Here is a 13,845-nt window from a genome sequence, read left to right on the forward strand (position 1 = left end):
GTTTTTTTTAAATGAGAATAGGTGCAGAGATTCTCCTGTGATGCTCCTGTGATGCTCCTGTGATGCTCCTGCTCACATTGTTTTGCATTTGAATATGTTTTACAGTGATTTTAGCTGCTTGAAGCTGTGGCATTATGGTTTAGTTTAAAACAGATCCTGCTGGAGAAAGTTGGAGGTGATTTTTATCACAACTGACTCCCGCATTGTGCTTCACCTCTTTATTTTACTTTCTGTTTGTGACGTGCAGTGAGGCGTGAGAGAGAGCAGCGTGTCGGGACGTCCTGCAGGCAGATCTCCTCTTCCACCTGCTGCTCCAGGTTTTCCTGATGTAGGTCAGATGAGGAGTCTGTGGCCTTGTGTAGTGTTTGAAGGCTGAGAGGGGGTCACGTCGCTCGTTAAGAGTACGGAGGTGATGTGATGTCACGGCCCTGGGACGCCATCTGCTTTCTTTCTGAACTGACGTTCACATCGTCTGAGAAGCGTTCCGCTTAAGCTGGCGTGGCCGTCGTCCCAATCGGATCTCTCCAGACTAATCCCGAGGGTCACGTGACCACCAGGATTTCTCGATTGGATGCTCACGGGAGCTCAAAAGCCTGGCACGAGCGACATGCTGACAGTTACTGTGGGAGAGGGAGGGGAAGAAAAAACAAAAAACAACTTGAAAGGAATTGGATTTGGGAAGTGAAGAAAAGATTGAGGATGTGTTTGCGACTGGAGGACAGAGATGAACGAGGGATGGCGTAATAATAATAATAATAATAACGGAATGTAGCTTGAGCAACTACATGAGTGTCAAGTAAGTGGAATGTACCAGTGAATGGATGGATGGATGGATGAAAAACAGATTTGTCATAGCAGAATAACTTTTACTTTTTTTTTTAGCACAAGGTCATTAGATTGAAAGTGTAAAAACATGATTGTGAAGATGACTAACACAAATAAGACAACCACATGATGGTCACAAGTCAGAGTCACGGCTATATTTAACCAGATCTTCTGGACTGCTCAGTGCCCAGGAAAATTTCCCTCCATTCAGATCCTTTCCTTGTGATTCATGAAGGAGTTTATCTGCCTTCTGCTATGTTTGTCCTCACCCTTTCTAATTGCCAGGCTGAAGAATGAGGCGGAACGCAAGTGTGTAGTCTAACAGCTTCGTGTTCATTAGAACATGGAAACACTACGCTAACAAACCAGATTCCACCAATCCTCTGTTACTGTGACCCACCGCATTTCTCCTGGATTTCAGATCTAGCTGGGATTCGCTAAAGCTGAGCTCACTTCAGCCTGTAACGGGTCTTCACTCTTTCGAGAACCTTTTTTAAATGAAATTCAGTGTTTATAAAAGGAGTTAGTCACGGACCAAACCCACCAAATTCCTCCACATTAACAACTTCAGCTGTAGAAATAATTATTACACTCAAACACAAAGTCACGGAATTCCACAGGAGCAGGATTTGGTAATTCTGGTGCACTTTACTGGAATGTTTTCTGTATTTCCTGTGATCGGGTTCAGGTGATTTATTTACAATCTGAGCCTTGCTCGTGATATAAAAAAAAATGAAATTCTTTAATGAAACATAACCTTCTTTGCCCTTTTTTTAGGATTTTTATCACAGAAAGCTAAAAGAAGAACCTCCACAGAGTGAAGAAGAACCGAGCGATCCAACCCCAGCTTAGAGTCAGGAATCAGAAGACGAGATGAGGCAGGGGTCGTGTGTAAGGAGCGTGAGCGACTGGTGTGAAGTGGATTTTGCTTTCAACTGCACCCACCTGGTCCACGACCAGCCCTCTGAACCTGACTTCCACCTGCCCAGAGCCATGACCTCCATCCCACATAACCTCACCTTCCAGTACGACTCTGACAACGAGGTGAGGGCAGCCTCCTCTGTGCCAAAGATCTCCTGAACTTCACTATAGTAAAGAGTGCACTGATGGTAATGAGCTGTTGCTATGGAAACCACCATGTGTTAGCTAAACCTGTGCTATGTCAGAGAAATTAATCTGTGACCTCATAACTCATAGCATTCACCAATGATAAGTCAAAGAGAGGCTTGGTGCTGGTGTGTGTGTGTGTGTGTGTGTGTGTGTGTTGGTTTCATTTAGTCAAGAATCAGAGAAACTAACCTGACAGGTGACATGGCCACTGATTCATCTTTATCGCACCAATTCACACACACACACACACACACACACACACACACACACACCCTGTCTTTTCTATTCTCACTCTCTCCTACTCTTTTAAGTTTCACTATTAATTCACATCCCACCTCTCTTTTCATTCTCTGTATCGCCTGCTGAGAAAGATGAGTGTGTCAACACATGGCCTTTGGACTGTGTGTGTGTGTGTGTGTGTGCGCGTGTGTGTGTGTATGTGTGTGTGTGTGTGTGGGCTCCTAAGCTGATGAGAAGCTCATGGTTACCTGTGTTATCTGCTCAGCTCATTATGATTGCTGTTGTGATGTGAAGCAGATTAGCGTTGCTGGATTACTTTCGCTCTATCAGCCAGTGTGTGTGTGTGTGTGTGTGTGTGTGTGTGTGTGTGTGTGTTTCTTTTTCACTCTTTGCTGCGGTTGTCTTCTCTTCCTTCCTCCTCCATGCACTCTCTCTCTCCAACACACTCTCTCTTGCTTTTTATCTCTATCTCACACTATCTCTCACGCATGCTCACTCTCTGTCATCACTGCTATTTTTTTAAACAGATAGACAGACTGTTCCTCTCTCTCTGTCCTCAGCTATTTTTTGATGTTGCCATGCAAATGGTGTGAATTTGTGGTCTTTGGTTCGGTCAGGGTGTGAAGTCTGGCAGGGAAAAAAAATGCACGCACACACACACACACACACACACAATTTATCTTACTATCCCTGTAAGGACCTTCACTGTTATAGTGGGGACCAGTCAAACCAGTCAGACATTCCTATCCTGGTGGGGTCCTCACCATGATATAAAAACCTGCTAGAGCACACACATCTGCACACACACACACACACACACACACACAGAGCGACAATTCTAACTTCTTTCTGTTCATGAAAGTTTCAGAGCGAAAATTAAAAATGCTGAATAAATAAAAATGATGATGATGATGATGATTATTATTATTAAGAACATGAAATAGTCCTTTAACCCGCCCACTTTCATGTCTTGTTTCCATTTTTCTTTTTCTTTTTCCTTTTCTGACTCACAAACCTTCCCAGGCCTCAGGGCAGAACGAGTAAGTGAAACCTGATTAAAAAGATGCTCACTTTTTACGTTTTCACAAAAATGCTTTGACGGTAATTCATAAAGCCGTCACGTCAGGCTTCACACTTCCCGTCCGAAAGCAGACCGTTTTCCTCTAGTGGTTTCCCTCCTGAACTGTTCTGTGAAAGTGTCACTCGGGTGCTGGTGAAGACTTTGAACTTCTTCCTGGAAATCCCACAATCCTCTGAGCCTCCCGATTCCTGGACAGCCCCTGAAGTGTCACTAACTCACTATGTTTTCATGTTGGCTTTTCTAGTTCTAGACATGTTTTTTTTCCAAATCGTAGAACCTAACTGGTCTTCTTTAGGCTGGGAAAAAGAAAAAGAGGCTCCTTATGGTTCTTTATAGCATATTAGTGACATGGAAGCTCTCTGTTCTAGTTCTGCATGCGTTCTCAGATACAGGTACCAAACTGCTGTACCGTTAAAGCAGTGACATCTTTTCTACCTTTAGTATGGATATTTAGCCGTGAAAGTGCATGTGGTGTACGTTTAAAAGGGTAAAAATGTACATCAGTGGTCTTTAAAGGTCTGATTGGTTGTTTTTAAAGGTATACACGCTATACATAGTTGTCAGAAACATGGAAAAGTACCTTTATGAAAAGCTTTAACGGATAAAACCGAGGAATCTTTCAGTGTATTTGGTTATAATGTATGCGTGACAGGGGGAGATGGTGCACAAGTACCTGCTTAACTTTTCTGACCAACTTGGGTTCCTTCATGGTTCACACACACACACACACACACACACACACACACATAAACAGGAATTAGGTTAAGCCTTAATGATTAAGAGTAGTTCTTGGAAGAAGACTGTGTGTTCAACATGTTTACACATTTCTACTGATCCTGCAACCAAGCTGGACCTCGTTCTCGTCCAGACCCCAAACCAACCACCAACTGAAAACCAGCCCCCCAGAGCTCACTCACAACCAACTGACCGATTAGTTATGCAAGAATAACCATGAACAATTCTGCTGTCACTTCTGCTCTCATTTCCCATCTCCTGCCTCTGACCGTTCCTGTTTTTTTTTTAACGATTTTCTCCTTCCACCTCGTCTTTCTGAGCTCTAACCTGATCTTAAGCATTTCCACTTCTCTTTTCTGCCTATTTAGGCATCAACTTCCGAAAGCTAACGCAGAGTGAGCAACAATATTCAGAAACATTTGTGATGATTATACTGAGCGCTGAGGAGTGAGTGTCTGTTATGCTGTTTTTAGCCAATCAGGTGATAGCGAGTTTGTGACCTCACTCACTTGGGGTTAGTGGGTCAGTAGAGCAGAAAGTGGACGGTCACCTGAACTCACTCGACTTTCACGCAGATAAGTTCCTGTTCAGAGGTCATGAATGATTAGTAGGTGTGAGATCTGTGGTATATGACAGGTGTGCTGATGAGCAGGTAAAGATTCAATAAGCTTTGATTCATTTACTGATGAGGGATGATTCAGTTCAGTACTTCGATTTGATTCAGCACCGCTCCGATTCAGTACAGTACTGATACGATTCATTTCAGCATCGATATGATTAGGTTTATGTCTGGCTGAATGTGATTTACTCACTCATTCACTTTATCCTGGATAGGGTGGAGGCAATGCAGAGCTTATACTGGGAACTCTGGGCATGAGAAAGGAATACCAGTGGGATGGGTTACAAATCCATTGCAATGTGATTCAGTTCTGTCTTCAGGTCAGCTGTGCTTTAAAGCTGCGTTTATTTATGAACTAAAAATGAGAGAATAAAGAGAGACTGATGAGGGAACGAGTGTTTATAGCTGCTATAACGCAAGTGAGTAAGTGACAACAGGAGCTAACTTGTTTCATAGGTGTTCAGGGTTACAGGGTTTGCATATAACAATGTCTCTGGCACGTTTTCTCTCTCTCTCTCCCCCATCTCTCTCTCTCTCTTTCTCTCTCTCTCTCTCTCTCTCTCTCTCTCTTTCTCTCTCTCTGTCTCCCCCATATCTCTCTCTCTCTCCCTCTCTCCCCACCTCTCCCCCCCCGTCTCTCTCTCTCTCTCTCTCTCTCTCTCTCTCTCTCTATCTCTCTCTTTCTCTCTCTCTCTCTCCCCCGTCTCTCTCTCTTTCTCTCTCTCTCTTTCTCTCTCTCTGTCTCCCCCATATCTCTCTCTCTCTCTCCTGGACAAAGCACATGTGGACTGAAGCAGGACCCTGGAGCTGTGAGGCTGTGTGTCTGTTCCAGTGCGGTGTTGAACATCTGGAATGAGCTTGATGTTCTGACGGAGTAACTGTTTTCTGCAGGTCACGGGTGTTTTCAGCAAGGAGTTCCTCCCCCAGGGCACACGCTTCGGCCCCCTGCAGGGTAACATTTACGCCAAAGACGCGGTGCCACCCCATGCCAACAGGAAATATTTTTGGAGGGTGAGTGAAACCATTCTTTTAGACTGCAAGTACTCCTGGCAACCGAGCCGATTGTTTACGCACACTCACAGCGGGAACAATGCAGCTAAACTTGTTCAGGATGGAATTTCTGAGGAAGCGCCCGCACGCGCTTAAGCGCACAGTTCAAAGGCAGAGGAACACACTCCTCTGGGCTTAGCTGGAAAATACAGAGGAACTTTCACAGCAATCTTATCCGTGTGAGTGCAGGGTTCGGGTTGGCTTTCACAGCTGTGAGAGAAAAACGCTGCACAAGTCCGGGTCCTCAAACAGGTGTGAAAACACTGACCGCAAAACACTTAATATCACAACATGCATGCAGACACACCAGAGCTCGTAGAAGGAAAGTGTGTGTGTGTGAGTGAAAGATTTACACCTCTTACACTGTGCATGTACAGCACTTTCATTTTGATAGAACTTTACAGTATTGCTTTCCTTTTATCTGTTACCATGAACTATCTGTCTTCTCTTATGCACGTGTGTGTTAGTGTGTGTGTGAGCGTGTGTCTATGTGTCCGTGCGTGTGTGTGTGTGTGTGTGTGTATGAGGGGAGTATGAGCCACTCTGGGTTTTCCAATTCTGACTTAGTCCCCTTAGGGCTAGCCAGTGCCCTTTCCGTCCCTCATTTCCTGTAAATTCCGTCTAAACTTCCTGTTCACTTACGGCTCCTGCTTCGTGTACTTACTCAGGTGTGTGTGTCTGTGTGTGTGTGTGTCTATAAGTGTGTAAGAACTGTGTGGAAATCTCAATGAAGTTTCATGATTATTTATCGGCACACTTACTCTGCGGGCACACACACACACACACACACACACACAGAGAGAGAGGCGGAGAAGCCTATTGTTGTGTTCTTGTCTCCGCCCCCTGGTTTGCCTTTTTTTAAAGGTGTGAGTGGAGATTTTGACACCACTGACAGATAGAGAAACACATGCGCACACACACACACACACACTCTCACTCTCACTCTGCTAGACAGATAGTCGCGCTCACACACACTTGAGCGTTCAGAAAGAAAAGCTGAAAGAAGGAACGGGCATGAAGAGCACGCCGTACATGGCAGAGGTGAATAAACATACTATTCCACTTCACTGATTTCTACACACACACACACACACACACACACACAGGATCGATGGCTGTATTTGTGCTTGGTGTAAGGTCTGGAGCTATGGAGTGATGAAGTGAAATTCTTGATTTTAATTGAATCAGTCTTTTCACCTCAGACTCTTGAGAACTGTCTCCTTTCTGTTGGAGCTGTTTTCTTTTTTATTTATATTTTAATATTTTTGTTTCTTTTTTTAAAAATGTTTTGTGTTTAAATTGCTGAGATTGTTTTTTTTTACTTCTCTGTTAATCTGTTATATTAAATTATTCTGTTAGCTGTTATATTCAGGTTTTTGATTTTATGTCTATTTTAGATATTAAATATTTTGTACTATATCTATATTTATACTATCGATCATCTCGATGTTATTTCAAGTGGAAGGACGCTATTAATCAAAAAGCTCTATTTCTGCGTTTTGTTTAGTTTTTTTGGTTTGGTTTATTCCCACTCGCAGTACTGACGTTCTCACTCTTGGCTTTCAGATTTATTCCAGCGGGCAGCTTCACCACTTCATTGATGGATACGACGTGCAGCGCAGCAACTGGATGCGTTTCGTAAACCCAGCACGTTCCCCGGCCGAGCAGAACCTGGTGGCCTGTCAGAACGGACACGATGTCTTCTTCTACACCATCAGGCCTGTGGAGCCTCAGCACGAGCTGCTGGTGTGGTACAGCCAGGAGTTCACCAAGAGGCTGTGTGGACTCACCGACAAGCAAACAGACGGCGTGAAGACCAGTGAGTACAGATCCCTGCTGTCCAGGACATTTCAATCTGCTGTATTCTCGTCGTTTTGTAGGATTCGTCTTCCGCTTTAAGGGGTTCTGTAGGCCGCTGGTTTTGGTTCATTTTTCTTTTTATAACATGCTTTCTCTGTGATGTCCAGCATGCTTCGTCTGGTCAGTTTTTCCATCAGCTATTGTTGGGACTATCTCTATATCAGCTGAGTGTGTGTGTGTGTGTGTGTAAGGGTTCATTAGCAGGTCACCTTGCAGGCAAGTGCAGCGCTCATCTCATCCTTGTCTACTTCTAACAGATGACAAATGACTTCACACAAATTCACGACATATCCATTGTTTCTAACGTAGTTGTCTTTTTGGTGTTATTAAAAAAAAATTTGTAAATGAAAGTGTGTAAATGGGTGAAACCTTGAAAGAGTGTCTTTCTCACATTGAGACATCCTGCCAGACAATGGCCTTTAGTGTGACTGTTTCCTGCTCTATTCACTACTCAGACAGAAAGAGAAAGAGAGTGCGTGTGTGTATTGTACACACATATTTATTATTGTGCGTACACACCGACAAGCCTACAGTGTGACTTTGAACCGATGACTCTCTCTCTCTCTCTCTCTCTCTCTCTCTCTCTCTTTCTGTCGTCACACAATTGCGTCTAATTGTTGGAACATCCCCGTCCAGGAAGCTTCTCCCATCAAGCTTTGTTTGGCTTTCCTCAAAGCTTCTTTCTCTGAAAAGCCTCGCGTCATGCCGGTTGGTTTACGACTTTTACTTCCTGAATTGAGATTCAGAGAAGTCTAATGAGTAATAAAAATAAACAGCTTCTCACTTACATGCACCGCTTTTTTTTTTCTTCCTGTAGTACTGTGAAGAGCTTGACAGATGATGAAACACAACATGTGGCAGGGTTAATGGCTGAATGGGTTAATGGGTTAATGGGCTGGAATTTTTTCAGGTCATCTGGCTCGGCATGTGAACATGTGAACGCTTGATTGCTATGTTAGAAATTTTCAGGGAATTCCTAAAGCAGTGGTCATCAATTAGATGTGAAAATATTTGTTACACCAGAACATGCAGATTGTTTTTTTTTGTTTCCAAATGTTGAAACATGCTGTAGTTTTTTGATTCTCGTTGTGTTTGGTAACTCTGTCTGGTTGACCATTTTCACTTTCCTATCTGATAATGTACTCTGCCCGTAAAGGATTTGTTCACACTGGGTTTGAGGAAGCGGGCCTCGACCGCAAAGGCAATAATCTGTTTTTGTAATCTCCTTCCCTCTCTGTGAGAGAGAGTTGATGATGAGGCCACACTCCATGATTTGGCAGTTTTTTGAGTCACACGTTTGAGGCTTGGTGGTTTTCTGTTTACCTGCTCAGTGTGGATGGGATTGTGCGGTTTTCACCGTCATTTTAGTTCCTAGTCAAATGTGTCAGCAAATGCTGGTGCTGAGTTTGTGATAAAGGATTTTTTTCCTGTGGTTAAAGACATCTGCTGACGTGGTGAGTCAGCACAGTTTCTGACCGAGAAGTATGACTGCTACGCTTGGCTTCTGTGTTCTCATACACACACGCCTACTGAAACGCACACGCAGTCAGTTGTGCACACCCGTGAACTCCCACACACTAGTAATCAAGGTGATGCGTGATAGCTGTACTGACTCTACATCAGAAAGAAACTGTTGCGATATATCTCCTCTCGTCAAACCAAAACCGAAACGTCTGCCGTTTACCATAAGTGAGGCCACGAGAGAGAAGATGATGAGTAGGTGTGTGAAGGCCGTGTTGTTTGTTGCTGTGCCTCTGATCTTCTTCTTCCTTGCTCCATCATAGAGCACTTTGGTGGTGATGTGATTGAAGCTGACCTCCAGAAGCACTGCCTACCTCAGTGGACCTGCCATCCCAAGCAGGCGTCGCACCATTACAGCCTACACAGTCAGGAGGAGGTCACAAAGGAAGGAAAGGACAAGGCTGAGGAGGTTGAGGAGGCTGAGGAGAAGATTGATGTGGAAGCCATTGAGCAGGACACACCACCCAGCACTCCAGATCGGCACTTGAGCGTTCCTCAGGACAGTGCACACAAATCACATCCTCAGCTCGTTTCCCAGTCATGCCCCGAGCGGGACCTTCCGCTGTATCCCCAGAGCTATTACGGCCCCAGGGAAGACTTGACACGATACCCTGCTCTGACGCACACCTACCCTTTTTTGTCTCCTTTTGACACTCATTATCCCCTTCTTCTAAGCCCATATACTACACCTTCCATTGCGTCTATGCCACCTCCCAGAGGATCATTCCCCTACAGCAATATGCTGGCAAGAGAAGCCTTGCCCTTTTCAGCCATGACTCAGCCAGGCCTGCTTTCTGTTAACCATCCTTCTCCTGCCCTACATCCTCATACCAGTCTGGAAGGGCAGCCCACACACACGTCACCTCCCCAGGGTGCCCCAGCAACCCCTGAACTCTCCCCCATCATCAAGCACTACCCGGGGTCTGAGCATCTGTGCGAGGAGGCGATCAACCTCAGTCTGGCTGCTACACCAAAGTCCAGATCTCTTACACCATCATCATCTTCGATGTCACCGCAGAGTCAAGGGTACAAGTCTCTGCCGTACCCACTAAAGAAACAGAACGGAAAGATCAAGTACGAGTGCAACGTCTGCTTCAAGACCTTCGGCCAGCTGTCCAACTTAAAGGTGTGTGATGCAGATGTTCTTTTCGGCGGGTCGAAGGGGTTGTAACTTTAATGAGGTTCTAGAAGGTTCTAATCAACACATCTCTTGCAGGTGCACTTGAGGGTGCACAATGGAGAGAGGCCATTTCAGTGTCCACTGTGCAAGAAGTGCTTCACCCAGCTGGCACACCTACAGAAACACCATCTCGTCCACACCGGAGAGAAACCTCATGAGTGCCAGGTGAGGCTGACTTAAAAAAAAATTACAAGTTAATGGACAGTATCATTTGTAACTGAGTAATGAGGGATTGTTTTAAAAGAAAGTTTATAAAGCCATAAAAAACAAAAACAAAAACCAGAGGAACAGAAACGTTGGTGTGTTTCAGTCACACACGATGACACACACCCGAGGCATTGTTTATCCGCAGGTACTTTCACCTAGTCCTTAAGCAGCCTTTAAAGAAAGCCTTGACTTTGTTGTACATTAATCCCAAAAGGGTGTGACAGTGGCGTCAACCCGAGTTCTTTTTATATCTCAGACATGACGCACCCTCTCGGCCAAGAAAACAGCCGAGTGCAGGTGAAATGAACATGTCTGACTTGCCACCTGCATTCCAAGGCGAAATAAAGAGACCATTGTCATAAAGCTTTTGATTTTCTCCTGTTTTGCTGCAGCTTTTGCTTTCTGACCTGACTTGCACAATAGGTCTGGGTTAAATAACAAACACGGCTTTTGTTGACCGTCCTACAGGTGTGCCAGAAGCGCTTTAGCAGCACCAGCAACCTGAAGACGCACCTGCGCTTGCACTCGGGAGAGAAGCCCTACCAGTGCAAAGTGTGTAGCACCAAGTTCACGCAGTACATCCACCTGAAGCTGCACCGCCGCATGCACAGCTCGAGCGAGCGACCGCACTGCTGCCCGTTGTGTCACCGTGGCTTCCTCCATCACTTTTCCCTCAGGCTGCACCGTCACTCGGGGTGTTGCGCCACCAATTCCCGGCCTGAAAGTAGCGAGCTGAAGTACGCCGCCGAGATCCTTGAGAGGTTCGATGTCAGCGCCGAGGCTGAAGCTCTGCCAGAGAATTCGTCGGAGAGTGAAGTCGATGCTGCTCTGGAGAAGTGGCTGGAGCTGGAAGATCGACCCAAACCCAGCCACTTCAAAACATCGGACTCGGTCCTGCCGAAGACCCCAGGACCGGGAAAATGGCAGGAGAGGGCCAGCGTGGTGTGCTTCGGGGGTGAAGCCAGAGTACAATGAGGAAGAAAAGCGAGCGTGCATAATAGTCTCTACCAAAAATATAAATTAAAAAATCCTGAGAGGGCGAGACAAAACCAAATCCAAGCAGCACCAAATACATTAACAGCATTTCCAAAGACTTAATAATTGCACTTAAGCCTTCTGGTCTTCGGCGGAGAGCCGAGGTGATCGGTTACATCTTTTTTTATTTTGTTATTGTGTTGTTTCGTGTGTTTCTGAGTTCATTTTAATTTATTACTCTCAGTAATATTTGTATTTGGTTTTAGAAATGTATAAAAATGTTGTTTTTCTACATTGTTGTTGCTATTGTTTGGAAAATAATATAGAGTTGTTTTTTTGTCAATCAGGGTATGGAATTGTTAACAAAATATATCAGGGGTTTGTAGTGTGAATGTTTTCCGAGCCGTTTCTCAGCAGCCGTGCTGAAACTCGAGGTATAAGAAATTCTGCAATAGTTATGCAACGTTTGGTTGGCAATCGCTTTAGATCTTACTTTGCTAAAGAGAAGTCAACTAGCAGTTTATTATTTATTCATTAGAGAAGTCCCATTTTTGTTGCTGTCTGTCTTACCGAGTAATTCACCTGTCCAACACTGAACTGAATCTCCGGTGTATTTTTTCGAGCACGGAAAAAGGACAGCAGGAAGTGAAGAAGTTGTTATTAATCTCAGGACACATGGGGTGTAATTTATTACTGTATTAATTTATTGAACATTAGCAGTGGAAAAAGCAGGATCTTGTTCCACGTGCACGGTTTCTGTTATGTAGCCATGACAAGAATTCGTTTACTGATTTTCGTTGTTTGTTTGTTTTTTTTATGTAGGATTTGTGTATAGTTTTGTTCAGTAATATTTTTTTTGATGTTGATACTTTATATGTCAGAGTTTATTTTCACTGAACTTTTGTAATGTAGCACATTAAATATATTTCTTCTCAAAATTCAGTGTCTGATTTTTCTCTCGCAGCACTAAAATTTTACTCTCTCTCTCTCTCTCTCTTTTATCTCTCTCTCTCTCACTCTCTCTCTCTCTTTTATTTCTCTCTCTCTCTCTTTCTCTCTCTCTAAAAAATATTTAGTAATGTAAAATTCCAGTCTGACCATATTTTTTTTAAATTTGTTATTTGCCCAGAGGAGAAGACTATTCAAAAACCTGATAAATAATACAATAAACCATGCCTTCTACTCACTTTTTGGTGTGTGTGTGTGTGTGTGTGTGTGTGTGTGTGTGTGTGTGTGTAAATCTAATGATTTTTCTGGATTCATTTATATGACCCCATGATGAGTTCTGGACTCTGATTGGTCATCAGGTGTTGACAGTAGAGCATTTATATTAATGTCCTCACTCTGATACCTCACCGTTTCTAGAGCAACAGGGACTTGTTCATTAGATGCTCCACTAATTACAAACAGATTTAAAAACGTGTGTTGATAAGCAGTGTGTGTGTGTGTGTGATGTGGTGAAGTCTCCAGTGTCAATGCTGTGTATCAGTGTGTGTGTGTGTGTGTGTGTGTATGATGTGGTGAAGAAGTCTCCAGTGTCAGTGCTGTGTATCAGTGTGTGTGTGTGTGTGTATCAGTGTGTGTGTGTGTGTATCAGTGTGTGTGTGTGTGTGTGTGTGTGTGATGTGGTGAATGGAGTCTCCAGTGTCAGTGTTGTGTATCAGTGTGTGTGTGTGTGTATCAGTGTGTGTGTGTGTGTGTGTGTGTGATGTGGTGAATGGAGTCTCCAGTGTCAGTGCTGTGTATCAGTGTGTGTGTGTGTGTATCAGTGTGTGTGTGTGTGTGTGTGTGTGTGTGATGTGGTGAATGGAGTCTCCAGTGTCAGTGTTGTGTATCAGTTTGTGTGTGTGTGTATGATGATGTGTGGAAGGAGTCTCCAGTATCAGTGCTGTGTATCAGTGTGTGTGTGTGTGTGTTTATCAGTGTGTGTGATGTGGTGAAGGAGTCTCCAGTGTCAGTGTTGTGTGTGTGTGTGTGTATGATGTGGTTAAGGAGTCTCCAGTGTCAGTGTTGTGTGTGTTTATCAGTGTGTGTGATGTGGTGAAGGAGTCTCCAGTGTCAGTGTTGTGTGTGTGTGTGTGATGTGGTGAAGAAGTCTCCAGTGTCAGTGTTGTGTGTGTGTGTGTGTGTGATGTGGTTAAGGAGTCTCCAGTGTCAGTGTTGTGTGTGTGTGTGTGTGTGTGTGTGTGTGTGATGTGGTTAAGGAGTCTCCAGTGTCAGTGTTGTGTGTGTGTGTGTGTGTGATGTGGTGAAGAAGTCTCCAGTGTCAGTGTTGTGTGTGTGTGTGTATGTATGATGTGGTTAAGGAGTCTCCAGTGTCAGTGTTGTGTGTGTGTGTGTGTGTGTGATGTGGTGAAGAAGTCTCCAGTGTCAGTGTTGTGTGTGTGTGTGTGTGTGTGTGTGTATGATGTGGTTAAGGAGTCTCCAGTGTCAGTGCTGTGT

At 44.3% G+C, this 13,845-nt stretch overlaps 2 protein-coding genes across 2 annotated transcripts; both read left to right on the forward strand.

Moving 5' to 3' along the window:
• Positions 1-376: 376 nt before the first annotated feature.
• Positions 377-5,756, forward strand: LOC131364587 (PR domain zinc finger protein 1-like). The gene is made up of 3 exons (XM_058407779.1): positions 377-796; positions 1,603-1,869; positions 5,502-5,756. The coding sequence occupies exons 2-3, from the start codon at positions 1,699-1,701 to the stop codon at positions 5,754-5,756; spliced, it is 426 nt and encodes a 141-aa protein (XP_058263762.1). The 5' UTR covers positions 377-796; positions 1,603-1,698.
• A 775-nt stretch (positions 5,757-6,531) lies between these two features.
• Positions 6,532-12,313, forward strand: LOC131344257 (PR domain zinc finger protein 1-like). Its single transcript, XM_058376382.1, has 5 exons — positions 6,532-6,701; positions 7,227-7,479; positions 9,305-10,167; positions 10,258-10,386; positions 10,897-12,313. The coding sequence occupies exons 1-5, from the start codon at positions 6,675-6,677 to the stop codon at positions 11,401-11,403; spliced, it is 1,779 nt and encodes a 592-aa protein (XP_058232365.1). The 5' UTR covers positions 6,532-6,674; the 3' UTR covers positions 11,404-12,313.
• Positions 12,314-13,845: the final 1,532 nt, after the last annotated feature.

Source organism: Hemibagrus wyckioides, linkage group LG02 (genome assembly GCF_019097595.1).
Source record: "Hemibagrus wyckioides isolate EC202008001 linkage group LG02, SWU_Hwy_1.0, whole genome shotgun sequence".
In the NCBI taxonomy this organism is placed as follows: domain Eukaryota; kingdom Metazoa; phylum Chordata; class Actinopteri; order Siluriformes; family Bagridae; genus Hemibagrus; species Hemibagrus wyckioides.

Coding starts and splice junctions, on each gene's coding strand:
- LOC131364587 (XM_058407779.1), top strand. CDS start 1,699: ATGAGGCAGGGGTCGTGTGTAAGGAGCGTGAGCGACTGGTGTGAAGTG. Junction 1,870..5,501: donor AGTACGACTCTGACAACGAG/GTGAGGGCAGCC, acceptor TGTTTTCTGCAG/GTCACGGGTGTTTTCAGCAA.
- LOC131344257 (XM_058376382.1), top strand. CDS start 6,675: ATGAAGAGCACGCCGTACATGGCAGAG. Junction 6,702..7,226: donor GCACGCCGTACATGGCAGAG/GTGAATAAACAT, acceptor CTTGGCTTTCAG/ATTTATTCCAGCGGGCAGCT. Junction 7,480..9,304: donor AACAGACGGCGTGAAGACCA/GTGAGTACAGAT, acceptor GCTCCATCATAG/AGCACTTTGGTGGTGATGTG.